The sequence below is a fragment of the Papio anubis genome, unplaced genomic scaffold, assembly GCF_008728515.1.
Source record: "Papio anubis isolate 15944 unplaced genomic scaffold, Panubis1.0 scaffold284, whole genome shotgun sequence".
NCBI classification, from domain to species: Eukaryota; Metazoa; Chordata; class Mammalia; order Primates; family Cercopithecidae; genus Papio; species Papio anubis.
The window spans coordinates 60,067-87,346 of NW_022162934.1; the positions used below are offsets into that span (position 1 = coordinate 60,067).

Below are 27,280 nucleotides of genomic sequence, written 5' to 3' on the forward strand. Positions count from 1 at the left end.
CAGGAAAAAAAAATGTCAATACTGAACCAAATGGGTAAATCACACTTTAACTGCAAACTCAAGAGAAGACACAACCTATGTAAGTATACATACATTTAACATAAGGAAAAGCAACATACTCATAGATCTCTGAGGGAAAAGGCCTAATGGTGAACCAACACCATACAGGGATTAAAACCTAGTAACAAAATCCTTCTCTATAAACACTTCAAAGTAAACAGGGTATATGCTCATTGAAAGAAAAAACTGCAAATACCTGGTATGTTTCCACAGGCCTGTTTTCCATATTTAAGTCCCAAATTTTGACTGACAAATAGTCTCTAGTCATCATATATCGACCACTATGGCTGAATTTTACATCCGAAATAGAGGAGATGATTTCGGAAAAAAATGACCTGTTACTGGGATCTTCAGGTTCTTCAAACACTAAAAACAAAACAAAACAACACAAAAAGGGCAAGGTGTACAATATTCTGGCTTGGACAAAGCATTTCCTAAACAACCATTCACAAACTCCCTACAAGTGAGGTAAAATACCAGGCTAATAAAGAACTGAAAAACATCTCTCTGGCTAGTTTTCTCCTGAAAGCTTCTTAGGATAATTGAATATTGAAGTTGAAGATGTATAAGTATTCAGTATACTTCCAGTCATGACTACTTTAGAACCAGACTCACCTGGGACTTCTGACTTCAGTGCACCAGGTTTATTGGTATATTCCTGCAATATGCCTCACTCACTGCCTATATTCACCATGAGAAACACACCATCCTCGCCCATCCCAAATTCATACCAGGATTTTATTTTCTAGTAGCCAGGTAAAATTATTTTGCTAACAGGCATGTATCAATTTTCATGAGTTAATATTCAACAAGACAAGAATACTGTATCCTGAAGTTTTTAAACCAAAGTTGTTTTTGTTTTTTTAAAGCCAAGGAAACCTCTTCTCAGAAGAAATCTTCCTAGGAAGCTCAAAATAGGAAGGGAGGATGGGAAAGAAAGGAGCAGCTCTACTTGAACACAAGGTTAGAGAGCCCAACCACAAGTTACCAAAGAACAGCAGCATTCCACGAGAAATACATTCCTTGTCTATATTATCAACAGACATGCCCCCCAAGAGAGCTTGACTATACGTGCTTCCAGGGAATAACCTGGAAGGCCTCATGAGGAGGTAGGCAGATTACCAAGGGTACAAGTGGCTCTGGACACACAGGTTTAAGACTTGTAAACCTCTGTAATTGTACTTATCATATCTGAGGCTTATTTCAGACAAACAGAATATGTAATCATTTTAAGGAAAGATACAATAAACTTACATTTAGAATGTCTATCACAGAGGGCAGATGCCCTCATGTCACATAGCCGAATAGTTCCTTTACTGCTGCTGTATACAAATGTGTTACAGCTGTTTGGATGAAATTCTGCTGCTGTAATCACCTCTGTCAGCTCTTCCATATTGGCAGGCTTGATATCCACAATGTCTAGATAACATTTTATTAAGGAATTTCCACTTAGAAAAAAGGGCAAATATAATTCTACATTTCTCAAACCTAAAACCCATTCACGGACCTAAGCAAAAGTATTAATTCTGAATTGTACTCCACTGTTTTTATGAGTATAAATTCCAAAGGGATTAAAACCTTTTTTTAGACGGAGTCTCACTGTGTCACCCAGGGTGGAGTACAGTGGCACAATCTCGGGTCACTGTAGCCTCCGACTCCCAGGTTCACGCGACTCTCCTGCATCAGCCTCCCGAGAAACTGGGATTACGGGCGCACACCACCACACCCAGCTAATTTTTAATCTTTTTTTCTATTTTTGGTAGAGACGGTGTTTCACTATATTGACCAGGCTGGTCTCGAACTGCTGACCTCATGATCTACCAGCCTCGCCTCGGCCTCCCAAAGTCACTGTGCCCGGCCTCAATAGAGTATTTTTATTGACCCAATCATGCATCATGACTTGAGTGAATTTCTTTTTCTAATCTTAATGAGACTATATATATATATATATATATATATATATTTTTTTTTTTTTTTGAGACAGAGTTTCACTCTTGTTGCCCAGGCTGGAGTGTAATGACACAATCTCAGCTCACTGCAACCTCTGTCTCCCAGGTTGAAGCAGTTCTCCTAACTCAACTGAGATTATAGGCATGCGCCACCACGCCCAGCTAATGTTTTGTATTTTTAGTAGAGATGGGGTTTCACCATGTTGGCCAGGCAGGTTTTGAACTACTGACTTTAGGTGACCCACCTGCCTTGACCTCCCAAAGTGTTGGGATTACAGGCTGAGTCACTGCGGTTGGCCGAGACTATTTTTACAATAAAAAATTCAAACACAATACTCCATAAATTTGATTAGAAGAAAAAAAAAATTTTTTAGAGACAGGGTGTTACTCTGTCATCCAAGCTGGAGTGTAGAAGCAAGATCAAGCTCACTGTAACCTTGAACTCCTGGCCTCAAGTGATCTTCCCACCTCAGCCTCCCAAACCGCTGGGATTACAGGCATGAGCTACCATGCACAGACCTCACAAATTTGATTTTTAAAAATTCCTATTTCCATAGATACAAGACAAATTCCTTAAAATTCCATTAATCCAATTTTAAAATAATACATTATGCCCTTTATGTTTAGCAAATAACTTTTTCCAGTATTTCACTACTCATATACAAAGAAAAAGTAAGTTGCCATACGTATATGTATACAGACTATAAAAAGAAGGAATCACATTCATTAAGGAGAGATGAAATAAATCCAATATGGGCACAACATGCCTCTTCACCAAACACCAAAGAAAACCAAATGGATACTAAAACTCCTGTCTGTAATTTCCAGATGCCAAAGATTAATCCGCAAATCATCTGCAGATAAATATGTTTCATAATCACTATTAATAGAAATTGAGTTGATGTGATATGTATGAGCATTGGCAAATATTCTTCGTGGACTGGCCTCAACCATTAGATCCATAGGCCTAAAGACTGGCACCTGTCAATAAGACACATGAAAAAAAGAAGTTACAAAAGGTTCAGTTTCAAATAGCAATTAAGATTCACAAAACTTCATTATTTTAGTTTTTGAGAACATAAAATAGAACAATATTACATAGATTTAGTTTTAAAAAGGAACTGATGTTGATCCTTTCAAAATGCTGAAGAAAAATGAACAATGTGGATAATATATCTTCTTTTACTGGTAGCAATACTATTACAATTTGCAGTTCTTAGTTCCAATATTTTGCTTGAAAGACATGCCAAGTTAATAAATGTTTATGGTTCAAATTAAAGAGGCTAAAAAAAAATTAACCCATAACATCTAACTTTGGGTATTTTTTAGCTACAACTAGAAGATTTGATCTATATCTACTTTTTTGATTTCCAAAGAAAATTTATCTTGAAACTTGACCTTGTAGTAGCTAACATGACAAACCAGAGATGAAGTCTGATGGCATAAAACACTGTCTTGTGTTTGAGTCCTGCTTCTGTCCCTGGCCAAAGTGAGACCTCTATGTAAGTCAGTTTCTATGTTTAAATGAGTTACTCAATATTCTACCTGATTACAGAATTATTGGGAAAGGGGAGACAGACTATAATTATTCCTATTCAAGCTCTGCTCAGGATTTGGGCTATATAATATGAATACAAACACTATCTGTGACATTTTATTCTTATGTACTTACTCGTAGTGTAGTAACTGTAGTAGGATCTCTATACCTTCCATCTTCCTCTTTCAGGTTATACCCTTCTGGTCTTTTGTCCCTTTCACTGATTTTCCATAATTTTATTGTTTTATCTGGGAAGAAAATAAAGCAAGTCCTTAAAATAAAAGGGTAGTACTGAAGAAGAAAAACATTTTAAGGCATTTAAAATATGCTATTTCACATTTCATCTAAAAGGATTCCATGGAAAAAAAAAAAAAACAAAAACCCTAAGCTGACTTACTAAAAAATTTCCTATTAACAGCTGAATACCACACACACATAAAGTACAAAGATCACAAATTTATACATTAGTGGCACTCATATAAATTCCATGTGATAGTCAAATCAAGTCACAGGTCTCTATCCCTATCCCTTAAAAGTAATTAAAGCTAGAGGGAAAAACTTGATATGCATGTGTGGTGTATGCAAACACATGTATGTCTGTACATACATGTACACATATACGCTCAGTATTGAATTTCGTATCAGGGTTCAGAAGTAGGAAATAGGGCCTGAAGAAAACTGATTAAAAGCATATATTCCCAAGTCCTTCAAGAAGAAACCAAATTCCTAGGTATCAAGGATATATAAAATGGCATCTGTTTAAAAACAAACTTTTGTTTTACAATTAAGTTTAGATTTACAGAAAAGTTACAAGAATTGTAGTGTTCCATATATCCTTTACCCAGTTTCTTCTGTCAACATCTTACGCAACCGTGGTACGTGTGTCAAAACTAAGACATCAACTTTGTATATTACTATTAACTCAACTACAGACTTCATTTGGAGATTTAACCAGGTTTTCCACTAACATTCCTTTTCTGTTCCAGAATTGAAACAACACTGCATTTAGTCATCAAGTTTCCTCAGTCTCTCTGCCTTTACGTTTCTCAGGCTCTCCTTGTTTTTCTTGATCTTGACAGTTTTGAGTATTGGCGGTGAGGTACTTTCTAGAAAGCATATCCCTCAACTGGATTTGCCTGCTGTTTCCTCATGATCAGATTGAGACCATGGGTTTTCAGGAAAAGAACACAGAGGTGAAGTGACTTCTCACAGCACTGTTCAAGGGGATACAGCGGTATCAACATGACTTACAGCTGGTGGTGTTAACTTTGGTCATTTGGTTAAGACAATGTTTGCCAGGCTTCTCCACTATACAATGACTCTTTCACCCTTGCCATATTCTATTCTTTAGAAGTAAGTCACTAAATCCATCCTGTACTTAAAGGGAGAAGTAAGTTATACTCCCTGTAGGGAAGAGTATGTATCCATGTCTTATTTAGAATTCTCCTGCAGGAAGCATCCCTTCTCTCCATTTATCCATTCAATTGTTTATTTGTATCACTATAAGCTCATGCATGTTGATTTAAAACTGTTATAATCGTAAAATAACATTCTTATAGAAAAGTATCATATTCCTAATGATCTTTCATAAGCAAAATGGTATAACAAAATTGTTTAAAACAGTATATAAAGCCATTTTATAAAAACAGTTAAAAACAACTCAGAGAGATGCCAGTGACTCTAGCCTGGTAGTCTCTGTATCGTAGAGAAGAATGATAGTTGCCCCTAAGGATGCCCTTCCCAATGTTGAAATGTAAACAGAGAAAAGCTGCTAACTTTAATAATCTGTAATCTACTATTTCTTCTAAGCCCTATGTGATCTTGCTTATAATTTTCTTGTACTTCAGGCATACATGTTCTATGTGTTAGTTTATATATGTATACAATTTATAGATAGATATGAGCCTAGCCTAAATCTGTATTTTGAGAAGTATTTGTTCTAAATACTTGCAAAGTATTTGTGATGAGGATGACAACACCCCCACCCCCTCGTCCAGTTGTCTTGTGGCCTGTTTAAATCCATCCTCCTTATTAAAGATCCAAATAAAGAAACCACAATGTACTTATTAAACTTTCAGATGAGATGAAATTGGTTTGTGGTACCTAATATTGTTTACAGGAAGAAAGCTCTTTAAAAAATATTTTTTCCATTAACACAAACACAGGACACATAATGAATTAGGATACATTTTTCAGTACGGGGGGACAAAGCAGGCAGGAAATAAATTAGTATGTTAACAAATATGACATAAATTTTAAATCAGAATCCTAAGGCTGGGCGCGGTGGCTCATGCCTGTATTTCCAGCACTTTGGGAGCCTGAGGCGGGCGGATTACGAGGTCAGGAGATCAAGACCATCCTGGTTACCACGGTGAAACGCTGTCTCTACTAAAAATACAAAAAATTAGCCGGACGTGGTGGTGGGCGCCTGTAGTCCCAGCTACTCGGGAGACTGAGGCAGGGGAATGGCGTGAACCCGGGAGGTGGAGCTTGCAGTGAGCCGAGATAGCGCCACTGCACTCCAGCCTGGGCAACAGAGCAAGACTCCGTCTCAAAAAAAAAAAAAAATCTGAATCCTTATGTTCTATAGCAGTGATGTTTTACTGGCTCGTAAGACAAGGTATGTGAGAATAATCAAACTCCATAAAACTGTATGTAAGATTATGTAAAAACACAGTTTTCAGTGGAGGGGTTATTAGATTCTCAAGATCTGTTCCTTCCAAAACGACCACTCTGTGGTGTTCCCCTGAATTATCAACAATAATAACTAAAGGCATTGGAGAAGCTGCAGAAGAGAGTTCCTCTCACCACAAGCAGAGGGTATACGCAGGGAAAACCACGCTGCCGTTTCCTTTGTGGGAATGCAGCTTTATGTAAGACCCTAAAAACTTCTTATCAAGCAGTTAAGACACATCCTATTTATGAGTGTACTTTATATTGCCAATGCAAAGATTTTTATAAGATTAATTTTGGTTAATCAAACCTGGAAAGTTTGGTAGTCGTAGTTTTTATATAGACCCCATTACACTGGTGGAGGGGGGAGGTGCGGGACGCAGAGCGGAGGGTGGTGGTGGTACTAAGCTTACAGAAAAAACTCACAGAGAAAAACACACAAAATATAAAAGATATCACTCAGAATCAACAGATGTTGACATTTTTCTCTAAATTTCCTTCTAGTTTTTCAAATATAGTTAAAGTCCTACTCCTCCCATCCTTTTCCCATCATACCCAGACACAACAGTTCCTATGATTGTCATAATCTGCTCTATCCTTCCACATTGGACCCTATTATTAAGCACTATTTTTAGCATTAAAAAATGCAGCCCCCAGTTAGTTGTATTTTACTTAGTGTTAAGAAACAAAAGACAAAAATCTACAATGCATTCTCTAATGTCTTTAAATAAGATTTAATCCACACAAGTTGAAATGGGATTTGCTTCCAAATAACACTGAGGAGAAGAGGAAGGAGAAGGATTTGAGACACAAATTGACCGTGAACTGAGGAGCGTTGGAAGTGGATGATGAGCATGCATGGCTTCACTATACTATTCTCTTGACCTCAGCCTACATTTAAAAAGTCCTCTTTATAAAAAAGCTGACATAGCCCTGTAAGAAATAAACTGCCATGAAACATTCCAATATATAAAATGTTAACAACACACTTCCCTAGGAACATTTATTCTATAAGTAGAAATTATATAAATGGTTTAGTTATGTATCATCTGATGTCAAAGAACAAAATATTTGAAGCTATTTGAAGTAACTTAGTTTACCATATAAATTAAAACTGACCCCAGACTAGAAGCTAGCACATGATAGGAGTAAACTGTTCCCTCCACCCATGCTGCTGTGAGTTACAGGCTTTAAATAGTTACTTCTGTTTATTGTTCTTCTAATAAGGACAAGAGAGGGGAATGCAGTTTATTGTGGAAAGAGAGAAGGCAGAGGGTACGAATCCCAATGGACTGGCTGGGGAGAGCTTTCATGATCAGAAAACTGGGCATCCAAGAGGCGGCCAACACTGATGGCATCAGACATTTGTGAACAGCATTTTTAAGAACTCATACTGTGGACCAAGGGCATCAATTAGATGGGGGAAGTGCTGAATTTCTTCCCCTATTTCATCCCCAAAGTCATTTAAGTTTATATTCTGCAAATCGTTATGGTCTAGGTGTTAAAATTTGCTTTTTAAATTAATAGTGAGGGAATGAGAAAATAGGAGGAGGTTTCCCCTCACCCTAGCACCAACCTCAAAAAAGTTTTAATCACAAATTTTTATAGACTACAGCTACCAAGAAACTAAAGTATCTCCTCAGTCACTCTAATGATTCCCTTTAGACTCAAGACTCCAACGAAGTCCAAACAATTCACGGGAAAAGTTTTTTATAAGAACAAAGAAAAAGAACCCAACTTATCACAAAGGATTTCAAATTCTGGTAGAGTCATTACTAACTTTTAATCCTCACTTAACTTTTCTTGGGCCAGGCATGGTGGCTCACACCTGTAATCCCAGTACTTTGGGAGACTGAGGAGGGGGACAGACTGCTTGAGCCCAGGAGTTCAAGATCAGCCTGGGCAACATCGGGAGACCAATCTCTACAAAAACTGTTTTAAAAAAATTAGCCTGGTGTGGTGGCATGCACCTGTGGGTCCCAGCTACTCAGGAGACTGAGGTGGGGAGATCGAGGTTGCAGTGAGCTGTGATTACACCACTGCACTCCAGCCTAGGCGACAGACATTGTCTCAAAAAACAACAAAAACCTCTCCCTGGGCAAGTAAAACAGTAGGAGAGGAATCTCCTTCCAGCCATGTGGATTGCTGGGAAGAAGGCAATATGCTAATAGGTAGTCAAGTAAGAAGAGTGCTCTGAATGGAGACCATCCTTTGAGTATTATTTTGTATCTGCAGTTAGAAATACTCTGTGTAGAGTTCAGGAACACTTAAAAAGGAGGAATAAATTAACATTTATTGAGCACTTGCACTCATGACATATGTGAAGAGTTACTTAATATTCATAATACTATAATAAAAAATTACTATCTCTACTTCGCTGCTGAGGAAAATTCAATTCAGTGTTAGTAACCTGCCCAAGATTAGGAGACTGAGAAATAGCAGAAATAGTACCTGACCTAAATCCAATGGTAGAGCAGCCCATTCTTTTCGCTACAAATTGGGGGTGTAGTAAACAAAAAAATTGCTATCTGAGAATCTTTCAGAGAATCTAAAAACTGCAAGCGAACAGTAAAAAAGTAGAGTTTATATTTTGTACAGAAAAAAAGTCCTTTTTAAAATTATCTCTGTTAAATGATTCCTCTCCTAGTCTACAGGATTATGTGCAACAAGTACTCACAGTGGGCACATGGAAAGAAAATACATATACTTACCATTGGTAGACAATAAAAACTGAGCAGCATTTTTCTGGGGTAACCACCTAATTTTGTTGATCTTTTCTTCTATTTCTAAACTTTTCAAGTAGTCAAACTCTGGTTCATGGCTCTGGAAGGTGCTGTAAACATTATATTCTCCTCTGCTATGAGACTGGATTTTGTTCTAAAATGAAAACAAAAATATATGGACCATTGTTGAAAAATATTTCAAAATAATCAAATATGTAATCAATTCCAAAGGACCCTGCAAATTCTCGATAGCCCATTAGCTGTGTCTTTATACAATTATATTCTATTTTTTATATTTCTAAAGGCCTTCAAGGATCAAATGAGAAAACTTAAAGGGGAAAAAAGGCTAAATAACACTGAATAAATAAGCTCGATTCATTAGGGAAATAATGATGTTAAATATGGATCAATCTGATTGCTTTGATGGTATAGAGGCATACCGATGAAAAAAACTGAGCACCCATAATAAGGGAGTTCATCTAAAGAGTAATGACTACAGAAAGGCTTGCCCAGAAAGAGCTAGATGAGGCACACCTTCTTTCTCTGCCCACTTTAGGGTCAACTCCCCAATCTGTTACTTAATATGATGTACTGTCTCCTTTTCCTTTCTGATGCCTGCCTTTTGGTTATTTCGCTGCTGAAAGCTTAAAAAAAGGGCTCTTATAAATGAAGGGATCCCATTTGACCCCTGCCTCCCACACTCCAAGACTGCTGTTCCAGACAGCTTTGTCACCAATCAAGTCCATATTCAGCACCACCCAGCAATAGCCCCATGCACCCCATCAACTACTACTTACTCGCCTTTAATTTGCTTTCTCATCTTATGAACCTGGCACACACTGATGATTAATTTCATTTAGTATTACTTTGAAAGAATATAATTTAAGCTATCTCGTAAAGGGACTAGTTATGAACTACTTTGGTTAGCATTAATATCTCAGCAAAAGTGAGAATTGTAATATTCAGAATTTCATCTTTTATCACACTATTAAAAATATTTTCATAAAAAAATTTAAAACTAGTTCAGAGAACCACCTATGGAAAAAGTTTAAATAAAAGAATGAGATTATTATTGTCAACTATTTTAAGTAAAAGTGAGTTATCCAATGAAATGTTTACGACTTCTTAGCCTATTACTATTCTCCATATCAAAAGGAAACTTCACTGAATCATCTTGAAAGTCTACGTTTTGGGTTGTTTTTTCCAGCAGCCTGATGATCTGGGTTGTTCATTCATGGATGGTTGTATTTAAACCTTTGGACAGCAGTATCAGTTATTAGAGGGCAAGTCTGCCAGTGTTAAGAACGCAGTGTCCCACAAAATGATCCACATATTGGGGACACACAAGGGGTAAAAATCAGACTCAGAGCCTTGGTCTCATCACCATACCCACACACCAAATTAGACAGCCTATTCCATTAACATATATAAATACTCCAGTGTCACCTGAAAGCTCCACATACCTTCTACCTAAAATGACTCACCCAGTCTCACAAAGTTTATCATTACACTCTACAAGGAAAACACAATACCATTAAGCAGACAACTCGATTTTTAATATAAACCCTGCGTTTTAGACTGGTTTTTCATCTAACACTTAAAGAGACTATAGTATATAGCACCTTGTACACTAGGGCGTAGAGGGATAGACAGAATCCCCACATTCAAGTGACCTGTGTACGTCAAACTTCAGTCAAAGTAGAAACTGGTCACGGTCTACACAATTAAGGTAAGCAGTATGAAGGGCCAAGGGCGAGCCACACATTGTATTTGATGAGTTAGGAAAAGCAAAAAACTACAGAAATATTTTCTGAAACAGAACATGAACATCTTCCTGTAGACTCATGGACAACAACATGAGTCTACTAAACATGATCTCTTACAGAATCCAAAAACAAAATCATAGAGATATATGGCAGTTTCAATAGACTGCAAGAAGTTCCATCTCTTTGCAACAGGAAATAAATATATGTATCATAAAAGGAGAAAATTCTGTCTAAAAAGCTCAAGATGCCAGGCTAAGCACATGCACTAGCCTCCCCTCTCCTCTGAAACTTTACTAAAATTATCATAACAGAACTTTTAAAAACAAGTCCACAGGACAAAGAGTAATGGCAGAAATGACAGCAGCAGTAACAAAACAGAAGAGGCTATAAAACATGGGTACAAGTGGTAACTGACAGTAGACTGCAGAGAGCTGCAACAGATTTTCCCTAACACTTTGGGAGGAGATGTTTAGATTATAATGACCATGATAGCATTGTTCCCCGCACGAACAAAGGACAGTGAGCAAGCCTGAAATAAAAGAAACATAACCATATACTCAACACTGAGCCACTCAAATGAGAATGCATCAAAATCAAACAACGTTTTTGTTTTAAAAACCTCTCCTACAGTCATACAGAAACGTGACACATCCTTCAACAATTTATACTGGCTTTACCTGCACAGCATTTTCACCTCCCTCTCTTTTCTTGCTTGCCTTTATGATCACTATGAGAATCATCTTCCTAACCATACAATCTATTTGCATGAAAGTTTCTACGGTAAGTTTAGATGTGCTTTATTCCCCAGCACCTATAACAGTACCTGGCACATGTAACAGGCATTCAATAAAGATTTTCAAAGCAGGACTTAGAATGAGGTATGTCACATACTTTACATACATTACAAACATAGGACACAAAACCAGTATCACACATTTTCAACACAGATGCAAAGAGAATTCACTAAAGGGCATCATAACCAAGTTTTAAAGCAAAGTCATAAAGACTGTGTACTGGCACGAGGATAGACCAATGTGCCAATGAAACAGAACAGATGGCCCAGAAACAGGCCTAAATGATGACAAAGGTTGCCTTGCTGGGCAATGGGGAAAGGATGGTCTTTTCACTAAATGGTGTTGACTAGTGAATAGGTTGACTATTCATAGGAAATAAAATGAAGCTCGACCCCTGCCCTAAACCACTCACGTAAAGTGATTACAGATGAATAAGAGATATAAATGTGAAGGTACAATAATCAAGTCCTAGGATAACACAACCCAAGAGAACTTTTCTGCAATGATAGAAATCGTCTGTATCTGTGTTGTCCAGTATGGTTTTGCCACTAGTCAAGTTGAGCACTAGGCACACACTGAGCACTGAAAATGTGGCTACTGCAACTAAGGAAGTTAATTCTACAATTTATTTTTAACAATTTAAATGTATTTATTTATTTATAAGGTGGTAAGGCTGACTTTATTTAAAGAGGGCCATGGAGACAGGGACCACTGCAACAGGGTCTTGCAGCGGGGGAGAGAGAACAGACTCGATTCCCCATTAATTTAAATAGCCACATGGATCTAGTGGCTACAGTACGAATCATCCAGTTCTAAAACATAATGGGAATAATTTCCCGGACCTTGGGGTTGAAAAGTATTTCTTATACAGGACAGAAAAACCAGTAACCCTAAGAAAAATACTGATCAACTGTATTATATTAATAATCTCTATTTATAAAAATATACTATTCAAAAAAATGAGAAGGCAAGTCACAGAATGAAAAATACTTCTAAAAAAATGCGTGTGTGTTTTTTTTTTAAAAAATGGGGTCTTGCTCTATTGCCCAGCCTGGTCTCGACTTCCTGGGCTCAAGTGATCCGCCCAACTCAGCCTCCAAAAGTGCTAGGATTACAGTGTGCCACTGCCCCTGGCTCCTCCAACAAATGTAACTGAAAAAGAGTTCATCTGCAAAAAGTGTGAAGAAAGTCTACAAATCAGTAAGAAAAATGACACACAACACAGTAGAAAATTATAAGAGATTTTGACAGTCACTTCCAAAAGACAATATCCAAATAGCCAATATAAAAATCAGCTCTGGCCAGGAGTGCCTGTAACCCAACACTTTGGGAGGCCAAGACAGAGGATTGCTTGAGGCCAGGAGTTCAAGATCAGCAACACAGTGAGACCATCTCTACCAAAAAAAGAGAAAAAAAAATTAGTCAAAGTGTGGCAGTGCATGCTTGTAGTCTCAGCTACTGGGGAGGCTGAAGTGGGAAGGACCACTTGAGTCCAGTAGTTTGAGGCTGCCGTGAGCTGTAAGCGTACCACTGCACACTCCAACCTGGGCAACACGGAAACACCCTGTCTCAAAACAACACAACAACAACTCAATCTCAATGTGAATCACAAAATAAGCATAAGGCCGGATGTGGTGTCTCACACCTGTGATCCCAGCACTTTGGGAGGCCGAAGCGGGCAGATCACCTGAGGTGAGGAGTTCGAGACCAGCCTGGCTAACATAGTGAAACTCTGTCTCTACTAAAAATACAAAAATTTAGCTGGGCATGATGGTGCATGCCTGTAATCCCAGCTACTAGGGAGGCTGAGTCAGGAGAATCGCTTGATGGTAGGAGGAGGTTGCAGTGAGCGAAGATTGCACCAACTGCATTCCAGCCTGGGTGACAAAGTAAAAAGACTTCGTCTCAAAAAAAGAAACAGTAAATACAAACTTAATTCACACCCACAAAGTGTTAAATTTTAAAAGACCGATAATACAACACAAAGCACCGGCAAAGATGTAGAACAGCCATAAAATTTATATACTGTTTACAAGAATAAAATTAGCAGAACTTTTTACTGTGATGTCTGCTAACAGTGAATGCCTATCCTATGGCACAGTAATTCTACTCATGACTGTACAGCAAAAAACATGAGTAAGAATGTTCACAGCAGCATTATTCATAATGGATAAACTGTGGATTCCATTTATTCAAAGTTCTAAAACTACAGGCCAAAATAATTTTAAGAAGACAGGCTCATAAAGGAGAGGAAGGGAAAAGAGAAAGGTTTGTGGAAGCGTGGGAAGTTCTATTTCTTGACCTAAATAAATGTATGCTATGTAATAATCTGCTAGTGTTTTATGTACTATTCAGTGTATATTTAAATAAAGATTTAAAACTATATACCACACATATGTTGCAGCCCCTACGGAAAACAATGTGGAGATTGCTCAAAAAAGCTAAAAATAGAACTACCATATAATCCAGCAATCCCACTTCCAGATTTTATCCCAAAGAACTGAAAAATGGGACCTCAGAGAGGTGTCTGTACAGCCACATCCATTACAGCTTTATTCTCAAGAGCCAAAAGGTGGAAGTAACCCAATCAATGGTTCCAACAGTCTCTTCATCTCCCTAACTGGGAGGTAGTATTTCAACCTGAGAAAACACTGACAATACATAAAACTAAACATTACAAAGTGATATGTACAACATGAGTCTCCTTCTGTAAAACAAAAATCCGAGAAAACCACACACACACACACACACACACATTCCCCCCACCCACCACCAAAACTAAGCAATAATATTTCCTCTTAAATGAACAAAAAATTAAAAATGTGATAATGACCACTGTTTTAGTGACAAAAAGACAAAGTCACATACTACTGGTAGAAGTATAAGCTATTCCCACAAGCCACAAGTTTACTGAACCTTGTCAGCTAAGTTATAAGATGGAATATGTTCTTCCCAACTATTCAAGTAACCCTTTCTACTCAGTGGTTCCAACAGTCTCTTCATCTCCCTGACTGGGAGGCAATATTTCAACCTGAGAAAACATGGACAGTACATAAAACTAAACATTACAAAGTGATATGTACAACACGAGTCTCATTCTGTAAAACAAAACAAAAATCCCTGAGAAAACCACACACACACACACACACACACACACACACACACACACACACAGGTGTTCATTCTTCATTCCTGTTATGGGATGATTTTGATTTTATTCTTTGTGGAAAATGATACACATTTTTCATATTTTCTACATTAAACATACTAAGAATAGTCAAGAGTTAAAGGCAACTTCCAAAAAAATTTCACTTAACATTTTGCAACAGCTACTTCTAAATGTAAGTAACTCCACTGTGCTTTTACAGGCTTGGGACCAGAAGTGTTTCAGATTTCACATTTTCTTCCATATTTTAGAATATTTACATATACATGATATTATCTTAGGGAGGGGACCCAAGTCTAAATATGAAATTCAGTTGTTTTGTATACACCTTATACATTATAGCCTGAAGGTAATTTTATACAGCATTTTAATTAATTTTGTGCATGAAACAAAGTTTTGACTGTGACCCATCACATGAGGCCAGGGGAATTTTCCACTCGTGGTATCACGTCAGCACTCAGTTAAGTCTCCAATTTTGGAATACTTTGGATTTGGGGTTAGGAATGTTCAACCTGTCCTAACTTTCTCCTTCCTTAAATGAAACTCTGCAAAAATGTAGGACATATTTACTTTGCTCCATGAAAAAAATTTAAAAATTTAAGAAAATATTAAATGTATTTTACTTTGATCTCATATAACAGAAAATAAATGAATATTTTTAAGCCTCCAAATAGAACCCTACTAAAACTTACTGTTTATTAATGTTCATCTTCTATGTAGTGTAAGCAGTCATTTGTTTTATATTTTACAGCAGTATAAAAGTATTTTAAAAGAGTCAGTGTTTTGCGAAATGGCCATTCAGGGATAGTGGCAGAAATGGTACAAAACAAAATTAAATGATAGCTGATAACTACTCTCAACATATTCAGAAAATATGGGGAACTTTCTAGAATAAAGCAAAACACAAGTCATTCGATGAAATAAACGGAAAAGAAATCTCAAAACTTTCTCTAAACTAATGATAGTCATGGAGCACTTCAAGATTTTGCAAGGCCTTATTATAAATTATATTCAGTAAGCTAATACTCATTCACTGAGTGCCTATTATGTATTATATACTAAGTGCAATTTGGAAGCATATCAGTCACAATACCCTATCAAAAAAACAATATAGTGGGAGAGAAATCTGAATGAAGGATACCTGGTTGAATCAAATCAACAGCATTATTATTTGTCTATAAGATAGTCAAATAAAATTTAAAGGAAATGCATAAAATACAACTAATACAATGTTTTAAAACCTAAAGTTGTTAATGTGCTTTCACTCAGATTATCAAACTAGCTAGAATGTCTGTTTCAGACTATGCTACAGATTAAGTGATAAAGTTACATAGGAGGAATGCTTATTCTACATTTTACACATTACTGAAAGGAATGGAAAAAAAACAAACCCTCTACGCACATGCGCGTGGACACACACAAACACCCCACACGAAAACTGCCTTGCTCAGATGCTGGTGCTCTTCCCAGTTCTATCAGCAACCAAGGAATGGAGGCAGATCTCAAGGCTCTCCAACCTTGTTTCTCTCAAAATGGAATTTCAATGTAACTTGGACCCTTAAGGAGTTGGTTTCTCTCTGACAGAAGATTCAGATGAACCCCAAATGGTATTAGATGTAACAACAACAACAACAAAAAGTCTTTTTACTACTTGTGTCTCTTTCCTTTTGAAGTTCATAAAATGTAACAATCCCCTGGATCCTGTTTTCTTCATGCGTTAAATACAATTTATTCTCTCAGGACAGGATAGTTTTGGAAATTTAATGCAAAAGCAAGTAAAGTTCAAATATTAATTTCTCTTTCAGACAAGGATCAAGCCCAATCAGTGCACATTCTATCATTTAGAAACAACATGATGCAGGTAAATGCATGACGCCCTGGCATTTGAGGCGCCCGATTTCAGACTCTTTTCTGTGCCTCAAATTGGAGAAATAACAAATAAGATTGGACCAGATGGTCTTCAATGTCCTTTCCACTGGTTAACATTCTAATAAGAAAGGCCTTCCTACCCCCGATAAATTGACTACAGATGAAGTTCGCTAGAAAATTCCCCTTTGCAAAGGCACAAGTCAAATCCTTGATAACTAGATACTAAGAAACCTGCAACAACCTCTACTCTGATCAAGTATTTACTTTGAACGGGTATAGAGACATATTTGAGAAAGAACCCAATTTCAATACATTTCAAAACTTATCTACACAACTCAACTGTAAGAAGGGACAAATAAAGTAGAAAGACTAGTAGAGTTCATTATCCTTGAATAAGACTTTGAAAAGCTAAAACACAGTGAAGTCTAGACACAACTCTGCAGAGACTGATCTAATGAGCATTTTAAATCTGTGTGAAAAAATTTAAATAAATAATGTAATAACCAGCTGGGTGCAGTGGCTCAAGCCTATAATCCCAGCACTTTGGGAGGTCAAGGTGGGCAGATAATTTTAGGCCAGAAGTTTGAGACCAGTCCGGTCAACATGGCAAAACCCTGCCTCTACTAAAAACACAAAAATTAACCAGGCATGGTGGTGCACATCTGTAATCCCAGCTACTCGGGAGGCTGAGGCATAAGGATGACTTGAACCCGGGTGGCGGAGGTTGCAGTGAGCTGAGATCGTGCCACTGCACTCCAGACAGGGTGACAGAGCGAGACTCTCTAAAAATAAAATACTACTACTACTACTAACAACAATAACCTGCCTGGCAATCTGAGAATGGGTGGGGAAGGTGGAAGAGAAGAAAATCACTTCATCACATGACTTAGGGTAATAAAGTCTAACTAAATAATAAATTTAAAAGGGAACAAAAGAATGTTTAAATAACCTGTGGGTAGAAAAACAAAAAGTAAAATAAAATTTAAAGGCAGCCAATCAAAAAAGCTGAAAAACATAATGCCTGAGAAGAAGAGCTGACGCTCTCTCTCACATGTGGCCCATCCAAATTCAATAAATACACCACTAGAAAAAGAGGGAATAGAACAAGATGCTTTAATTATTGGGAGTATTAAAGGGTAAAGTAAAACCAAAATCCAATGAAATAATGTATTTTCAATCACCAAGTTGCTACTTTTATTTCTTTAGAAAGAGGGAAAAACACAGTAACCGCAAAGGGGCAGTCTCTCACCTCCCGACCCTGAAAAAAGAAGCAGAAATAAACAATCTAGGAATCTAACAACAGAGATGAGATCAAATAAACAACTATGTCATGTCATGTCATTACACAGATGATGATACAGAAAATTTAATGACATGAAAAGGTATTCACTATACAGTATGTGAGAAAAAAATCATACAACCCTAAATTTATAATCAGATATTTAGAAAGATACGCCTTTGGTATATATCAAAAGTTCTTATTTTTGTTTGGCAGAGTTATATATGCATTCTTTGCCACTTATCCATATTTACTAATTTATCTACATCAAGCATAATGAATTTATAATTAAGAAGGAAAAATTATTAAGAAGAAGAATACAATGAAATGTTTTATATGGGTGAGGCCAGGGAGAGCAGGGGAAGAAGGAGGAAAGGTAAATAAATTCCAAATTTATTAATTAATTTAATAATTCCAAAATCACTGGCCATTATTAATTTCATAGATTTGGAGTTGTTTTTGGTGGAGAATTTCTTGGGGACAGGTTCAGCATACCTAATCTGAAAATCTGAAACCCAAAATGCTCCACAATTCGAAACTTTTTACTGTCAACATGACACCACAAGTGGAAAATTTCACACCTGGCCTCATGTGATAGGTCACAGTCCAAACTGTTTCATGCACAAACTATTTAAAATGTTGTATAATTACCTGCAGGTCATGTGTATAAGGTGTATATGAAACAAATGAATTTTGTGTTTAGGACTTTGTTCCCACCCCAAATAAATCTCATTATGTACATGCGCAAATTCCAAAATCCAAAAACATCTGAAATTTGAAACACTTCTGGTTCCAAGCATTTCAGATAAGGGATACTCAACCTGTACAAGAAACACGGTTAATTCGGATTTCTGCTCAATGGGTAAAAGGTACCCACTGAGCAGGTATTTTAAATATTTAAAATACATGACATTTTGCTTTTGGAAAATGTAATACCCTAAGGAGCCCCAAAAGATTAACAGGTAGCTGACAAGAATCTGATGGCAGTCTGGACAGAAATCTGGACACTAAAATTAGGCTGAACAAGAAGAGATGGCTGGGCAAATGCATGAATGAATACCAGGACTAGAACCAAGGCGGTTCGTTCAACTCTCAGTCCATTTCCCCCTCTAATGCCTATGACAGAAAACAGATCACTCATTAATAGCTCATGTTAAAAAGTCTAAAGATCATGTACTTTCCTCATTAGGTATAAAGTAATGAGACTGATTTTCCTGGGTGATTTTTAACAATTAGGCTCATTACACCAAACAGGATTAAAGATTTTTTCATTTTGAAATCAATAGCCAGCACTGTGAATACTCATCTCAATTTATACAAAATTAGCTTTTACCCACTTACCTAGCAGGGTGATCTTGGAAATGTTATGTATCCTCTCTAAGTCTCATTTTATTTATAAATTTGTAATACATCAGGATATAGTAAACATACAAACATCTTTGTTATTTTGCTGTGACAAGTAAGATTGAGGGATTTTGGCAGAGGGTCTAGCACATAAAATTGCTGCTACTATATCCAGGTCAGAGTGCGCAAAGCCATGGGGTGGAAATCAGGATATGTGGCTTCTGCAGTAGGGGATCACTTCCCTACTAACTGTATGACTTTGGATGGGTAATCTGGTACCTGGGCCCCCAGCTGGCAAAAGGAAACTGCACTGCCAGGGGTTATAACTTGGGGGCTCATGGACACAAGGGTCAAACGACAGAACCCAGGGATGTTGTAAGCCTGGATGGGGGTGGGGCATGGGGGAGGGCAGAGAATGTACACATTTATTTTCACTAACTTCCAGTTAAATTTCAGCATTTCTTTTGATTATGGGCACAGGTAACAAACTGCATACAGTATTAGCAATTCTTGTGACTTTGTCACACATAAATGACATTTTAATATCATAATCCAGCTGTTATCCACTTAAAACATACATTACTCAATTATGAATATTTTGGTAAATTATTTCAACCTTTATGATCTCAAATATTTTATGCAATTAAAACATTCTGGCAGGGCACGGTGGCTCATGCCTGTAATCCCAGCACTTTGGGAGGCTAAGGTGGGTGGATCATGAGGTCAGGAGATCAACACCATCCTGGCCAACATGGTGAAAACCCATCTCTACTAAAAATACAAAAATTAGCCAGGTGTGGTGGTGTGCACCTGTAGTCCCAGCTACTTAGGAGGCTGAAGCAGGAGAACTGCTTGAACCCTGGCGGCGGAGGTTGCAGTGAGCTGAGATCGCACCACTGCACTCCAGCCTGGGCGACAGAGCAAGACTCCATCTCAAAAACAAAACAAAACAAAACAAAACAAAACAAAACACATTCAGAGAAGTCTACAGGATTTGCCAGGCTATCAAAGGAATTCGTGGGACAACAACAACAAAAAAACTTAAGAATCCCTAGAAAGCCCTATAAATTTTAGCTCTTACATTCTATGAATGCACCATATACATACACATTCTTGAGGAGCAGGATAGAAATCTGCATTTCATTTATTTTTATTATTTTTTGAGACAGAATCTCACTCTGTCTCCCAGGCTGGAATGCAAAGGCACCATCTCGGCTCACTGCAACCTCTGCCTCCCGGGTTCAAGTGATCCTCATACTTCAGTCACGCAGCTGGGATTACAGGCATGTGTCACCAGGCTCAGATAATTTTTGTATTTTTATTAGATACAGGGTTTCGCCATGTTGGCCAGCCTGCCCTCAAGTGATCTACCTGCCTCAGCCTCCCAAAGTGTTGGGATTACAGGCATCAGCTGTGGCTCCCAACCCAGAAATCTGCATTTTAAATACATGCAAACATTTTGAACCCTATGTAATTTAGAAAGAGAATACCATCATATTAGCAATACTATCCATTCTTTTGTGAAAAGCATGCTTTTTAAGGTTTCTTCTGTATCCTGTTATGGAGTTTTGGGAATACCACATTAAGAATAAAAGAAGCCCGAGGGTTTGAAATCCAAGAAACTTACCAGCAGCCCTAGAAAACAAAAATCAAAGGCCCCATACCAATCTAGAAAGATTATAAGAAGAAGTGGAAAGAGGTACAACCTCCCTCCTCACCTTACGCTTTAGCTGTCCCTTTAACGGAGCACCCATGCCCCCACATTACCTTACAGGTTACATCACAAAGTCTCAGAGAAACTGAAGGTCTGAACAACCCAAAGTCAGTAGGAAACCAGCTACTTTGACAACCACTAATCACCTGATTTGAGCACCCATGGAAACAACAAAAGTCCCTAAAACCTAGAGAACATCATTATCCACTTTAATAGCTGTTCTGACTTCCCCTCAAAACCCTGTATTAATACTTTCATTAACAAAAAGAATATACCCTATCATTCACTTTGCTGTCGAAAGCTATTAGAAGCTGTAAAAATAACATGGGTCACTTATAGCAGGTCATGCTATAAAGAACACTGGATTTGCTATCAGAATTTTAGAGTCTTACTGACCACATGATAGCTGTGATTACATCAGGAAAATCACTTTACTTTTGTGCCTCAAGTTCTTTAGGTGCCCTGATTCTACAACAGAGATTCTGTGTAGCAGAATACCTATACAAATATATTAGTTATAAAAAATGCTATTAAATGATGCTAAAAATATTCAACAATTATCAGTCTCAAATATACTCAAACCAAATGAAGAGCCTCTGAATGACTACTCAGTTTCTTCATGTTATGATTGGGGAATAAATGGACAGGCAGCAAGAGGACACAGATACCCGCCTGGATCCCAGCAAGGAGACTAGCTACTTCTGAAGGGTAAAATAAATGAAGCAGACATGAGGGTTTACAGATGTCAAAGTCTGACGTACCAAGTTCTCTGCTGCTGTTATATGATCTTTTCTTCTTCCAAGTAAAGACAATAAAAACGAGTGGGTGGAGATATTTTGGTCCCCCAGTAAAGTCAAGTTTAAGAAGAAACCCTGCCACTATGTAAGAGAATAAAGCTACAATAGATCAAATGCCAGTGTGTTCTGCAAACAAGGCTAGCACCATTATCAGAGTCTAAGAAACATTAGGCACCAGTGTACTCTGGAATGAACATATAATAGTTGGATTGAAAATCAGAGACTCAAATCCTAATCTGAATTTTGCTACTAAATGAAGTAATATAACTTTGTTAAATAATTTTTTCTGAGATTTTATCTACAAATTAGGAAAAGACTATTTTTCACTTTTCAAACTGTAACACTATCTTATAGATACATAGATGTGAATTCATAAAATCTCATCCAATTACATTAGGTATTGAAATAAAGGTGCCTCTAAGTGTAAAGTATACATATTTATGACCAGTGACATAGATCCTGAAGACAACACTATATTAGAAGCTCTAATGTAAGACAGGGCTTTAAAATGTAGAAAATTAAATAGGCAAAACACACCAAATTCATAGTCAAGATCAGGTTTCAGGAGTGAAAAGTCAATCACCATCATCATTCTTACTTTATCACTTAAAAACATACTGATATTTACACCACTAAGTAATTCTCAAAAGACATGTTACTGAGTTTTTACAAAATTCTCCGTTTTGAATTCTTAAATATGGTTAAGAAGAATGACACATGAAAAGGAGGTCCTGTTTTTTCCTACCGATGGCCCTTCTCAAACAGTTATTCTGCTCATTTCTCCTTACAAGAATATGTATTTAAAATACTAGCACTTTAGAATCTTCAGTGGGATTTCAGAAAAGAATCATGGGAAATGATTATCTTTAAAATAATTTTGTCTTATTTTCTAATACAAGTAAAATGAGCAATTTCAGTAACTATATGTTAGACCTTTAATTCCAAATTAATGTATTACTAACAGCCTTTAGGAAAATACTAAATACTAATACTCTGACTACATTACCAAACCCATATTAAAGCAAACATTTCCCTCAATTAAAAAAATTTTCAGCCATTTTTTCCCACACTTGATTTTGACTTGGACAACGACGACCACAGGAGATGAAAATGACTTCATTCTCAGGTAAAATACTTCCAAATTAGCTTTTAGTTGACACACTTGTATTTGTGACAATGATACAATGCCCTCATTAAAAATGAAGACTTTCTGAAAGCCTCAGAATGTTATGCCTAGGGCAAAATCAATTTTTACAAGTTTTTCTCAAATACTTTTCTTTAAAATAAAAGTAAAGTGTGGAGAGTCATTAACTTTCAGGAAAAAATACATTCAAGGGCAGAGAACACCTATGGGAAGGCCTGTGCTAAACTCCCGATAAAAACATTCACATTTTGGTTATCCAGCATGAAAAACAGCAGAGAACACTGAAAAACGACATGTCAAAAGTTCTGGGTACTGCTTGTTAGTTCTGCCACTAAGTAATAATCTATTTATATCTTGGCTTTCCCGTTAGTAAATAAAGGGAAATTATAATGAAATTCTAATGTAAGCTTCCATGTCAACTCTAAGTATGTCAAGATTCTTATGGTCAAGTTTTTGGCTACTTAAAAACAGAAAACTGATTTAGCCCCCCCCCTTCCCACGAGACCATTCTTTGTCAAGCAAAGCTTGAGTCTTATTTTCATATTTTCTTCCAACCAAAAATAAAAAATAAAAAATAATAAAAGACATATTTAGTGTTTGTGCATCTTCTAATCAGACACTATTAACCATTTCTTTTAAAATTAAATTACCTACCTCACTGGGGTGTTGTGAGGATTAATTCATTAGTGTTTGTAAAGCACTTTGAGATCCTCAGGTCAAAGGCGCTATAGAAGTGCAAAGTAGTAGTATTATTACTAGATTCTTTGCTTATTGAAGGAATTTCACAATCCTTTAAAACCTAACTCCGTGTTATGATTTAGACATGTATTTGTAAAACCCTGCAATTTATCCACATTACTTTAAACTTTTAAAATATATTATAAATAGGGGCAGAATGTTTCAAAGCAACTGATTTTAATGGTTAAACTCTGATCTACAAATGGAAGGAGAGAATGAATAAGAAAAAACCAAGTGTGACAAATTTTGTTTAGCAAAAAATTTTTAGTGAGAAATCTAGTCAATTAAATTTAGAAGTGTGCCTAAGTTGTAAGAAAAACAAAAGCCCACTTTAATTACAGATTCTGCAATTTCCTCTTTCTTCAAAAAGATAGCACTGCATTTTTAAGTTACTTTACATGCATGTACATGCAACTGTCATTTAAACCTTTACATTTAAATCACTGTAACAGTATTAGTATGAACTGACATCAAAAAAATTGAGCTGCTTTTTCTTTAAACTAGCCTCTCACCCCTCAGTTGTACAAAGTAAACCAAGCATTGAGAAGAAGTCAAAGCAACTTTGCTTTACGGAGTTTTAAAGGAAAAATTATAATGAAGGGCCAAGACTTCAAAACCGTTAAAATCTTGGATTATTCCATCACTTTCCACCCCCTTCTCTAATCAAGTATTTTTACAATTAGTGTTATGTTTTTAAACCAAAACAACATACGCTCATGTACACACATGCACACATACAAAGCTAAGAGAACCAGAGCTGTCTATATATTGGACATTGTATTCAATAAACACACACTTCTTTAAAAATTCCAACATCCTCTGATGAGATTCTTCGGTGCAACCCAAGCTCTAGTCCCACGATCAAACGGAAATTTAGACAATAAACTGTGAACACTTACCTCCTGCTCCTGTTGAAAGATGACGACTCTACCACCTTTATCTCCTGTTGCTAGTAATTCTCCAGAATGATTAAATTCTACTGTAGAAATTATATCTGCTGTATAATTGAGACAAAACAAAAAAGATATTAGTTTTTTTTCCTGACTCACTAGTTTCAGAACTTAGCATGTTTTCCAAACATTCCAAGTCTATGAAGTGTATCTTTGAAGTACATCAACCACCCATCAGAAATAACATGAATCTAAAGTTCTTTCATATTTTGATCCACTAAAAAAATTCTCCTCAGAATAAACCAGTATGAAACTATTTTAGCAGAGAATACAACAAATAATAGCTTATTAATATTTCACTAAATTTGTGAATGCAAAGAAATCAACAATTTGTGAAACATTCTGATAGCACCCTTAAACATCATCCTGCTAATTTTCTTAAATACTTCTGATAAGCTTGCTTATGCAAATGCAAATAATCATCTATAATAAAGGCACATATTACTAACAAGGGGAATTTTAAATGTATAAATACTTTCAGATGGAATTTTAAGTCATAAATTCAAAATCGTGGCTTCAAACAAATGTTTGCAAATGGATCCCGCTTTCTGATAGCAGAAATGCTTCGTGCTATGTGCCTGCAATGCGCACGGCTCCTCCAGCTCCACCACACTACAGGGCCACTAGGATCAGGCATGTCACACGGATTCTACCAACTCGGTGCTGACTTCACAGTCACAATCAAATAAAACTGTCAGGTTTTTTTTCTTGCTTTTTCACACTAGAGCCCTTTTCCTAAGGAAAAAAAGTCTAAATTACAGAAATGGGCATAAGATAAAGCAATAACACGGTACAATTCATCACTGTGTTATTAACAAGTTCTTCACTATAAAGCTTTAAGCTGAATTAGAAAAGCTCCTATCATATACATTTAAAACAAGTCAGTTTTATAAGAGAACAGCCATCCTTTGGTCTACAGTAGCTTACTGTTAAGAATTTAAGAATCTGACGATATATATACTTTAAAATTTTAAATTTACTGACATGTATTTTACCAATAACCTTTCCAGCACTGCATTTCATAATTTTCTTTTAGCAATTTTTTAAGTTCAGATTTTGAAAAGGTTTCTTTGCTTCCTCCATTGTTTAGGTCCAAGGCATTTAATCTTTTTGAACTCTTTCAGAATCTACCAAAAGTTACAAATGCTCTCCCACGAAATTGCACATATTTAAGTGCTCATAAAAATGTGCATATTATCTCAGACTGTTTGGACAATACCTCACCACCAGGTTAAAAAACCCCTGGCTACATCACAGTGGTTACCAGGAAAGAATAAACTTAATGTGTTCACTGCTTACCTAACGCACAAGGCGTAAAACTGAATATACCAGGCTAGTAAGTAAAGCAAACACCAGTAAGTACTGAGAAGTCATTTGATTAGGAGTTCTGTACTGTACTACTGACTTCTACAGCAAATAAAGGATTAAAAATATACAAAGTCCCTGCACTTAAAGCACATTAGAGTACAACTTGGGGAGATTAAGTAGGAGCAAAGAGTAGCAGACAAAAAATACTGAATCAAATTTTATTTGAGGGTTAGGCTTTAAAATCAAAGAATACAAACATACAGAGTCAAGATTATCTTTAAATTCAAATCCCTCACACAGACACTCCGAAGACACAAATTCTTTTCCGTAATACAGTTCAGACAATTTTCCCTACAGCATTGATAATTTGCTGTTTTTTAGCCTAACCATCAAATGAACTAGTTAATTTGAATATAAAACCATGCTGTACCAAAAATACCTATCTTTGATCTCTAAAATATGCTCTCAGCTTGGTGAAATGCTCACATCTGAAACCAATACCAGACTCATTCTCCTGTTCAACCAAGTTGTTGCATCCACTTAACCACAACTCCTGGTCAGGTTGATGAGCTGTTACAACTATCACTTAGTAAGGGAGATGTCAATGACCATGGCATGACTAACCTGAAGCAGTAAAGTTAGATGGGTAGGTTTGGTGCAGGATTTAAAAAAAAAAAAAAAAAAAAAAAAAAAAAAAAAAGGCCTGTTTACCAGGCTGGAGTGCAGTGGCGCAATCAAGTCGAACTCCTGGGCTCAAGTGATCCTCCCACCTCACTCTCTTGAATAGCTGGTACTACAGGCCTGCACCACCATGCCTGGCTAATTTTAAAAAATTTTTTGTAGAGACAGGGTCTTGCTATGTTGCTCAGGGTAGTCTCAGTTTATGGCTTCCAGTGATCCTCCCACCTCAGCCTTCCAAACTGCGGGAAGTTTGTAAGAGCCACCATACCTAGCTGGGCTCAATCTCTACTAAGGAAGAAACCTTAATATTCCTTAAGTGAACTGAATACAGAAAACCTAGAGATGATTAAGTCAGTAAGGACAGCATTACAGTAAAACAACTGAGATTTCAGACTGAGGGGTGGAGTGGGAAGGCACATCCCACGCCAATTTATTATTTTTTTAGATGGGGTTTTGCTTTGTTGCCCCGGCTGGAATGCAGTGGTTCAATCATACCTCACTGCAGCCTTGACCTCCCGGGTTCAAGCAATCTTCCCATATCAGCTCCCCAAGTAGCTGGGACTACAGGTGTGGACCACCATGCCAGTCTAATTTTTTTTTATTTTTTATAGACAGGGTGTTGCCACGTTGCCCAGGCTGGTTTTGAACTCTTGGCGTCAAGCGATCCCCCTGCCTTGACCTCCCAAAGTGCTGGGATTACAGGTATGAATCACAAAACACAACACCCGGCCCTTATCTATTTTATTATAAGACAGAACAAGAATCAAGTAATAAAGCAGTAGGTACAA

General features: G+C 36.9%; 1 protein-coding gene across 2 annotated transcripts in view; it reads right to left on the bottom strand.

The window, feature by feature from the left end:
- The window catches only part of LOC101017040 (serine/threonine-protein phosphatase 2A 55 kDa regulatory subunit B alpha isoform), a 45,528-nt gene that overhangs the window by 7,827 nt on the left and 10,421 nt on the right, over window positions 1-27,280 (bottom strand). The window contains exons 1-7 of one of the 2 annotated variants that reach the window (XM_031661881.1): window positions 24,453-26,474; window positions 23,470-23,540; window positions 8,931-9,096; window positions 3,682-3,794; window positions 2,813-2,990; window positions 1,315-1,479; window positions 257-426 (exon numbers count right to left, since the gene is read on the bottom strand). In XM_031661881.1, coding sequence (XP_031517741.1) covers window positions 257-426; window positions 1,315-1,479; window positions 2,813-2,972 — 495 coding nt within the window. In that variant the 5' untranslated portion in view covers window positions 2,973-2,990; window positions 3,682-3,794; window positions 8,931-9,096; window positions 23,470-23,540; window positions 24,453-26,474. Of the gene's footprint in view, window positions 1-256; window positions 427-1,314; window positions 1,480-2,812; window positions 2,991-3,681; window positions 3,795-8,930; window positions 9,097-23,469; window positions 23,541-24,452; window positions 26,475-27,280 lie in introns of those variants that run through there. The other variant, XM_009212729.4, reaches the window with a different exon arrangement.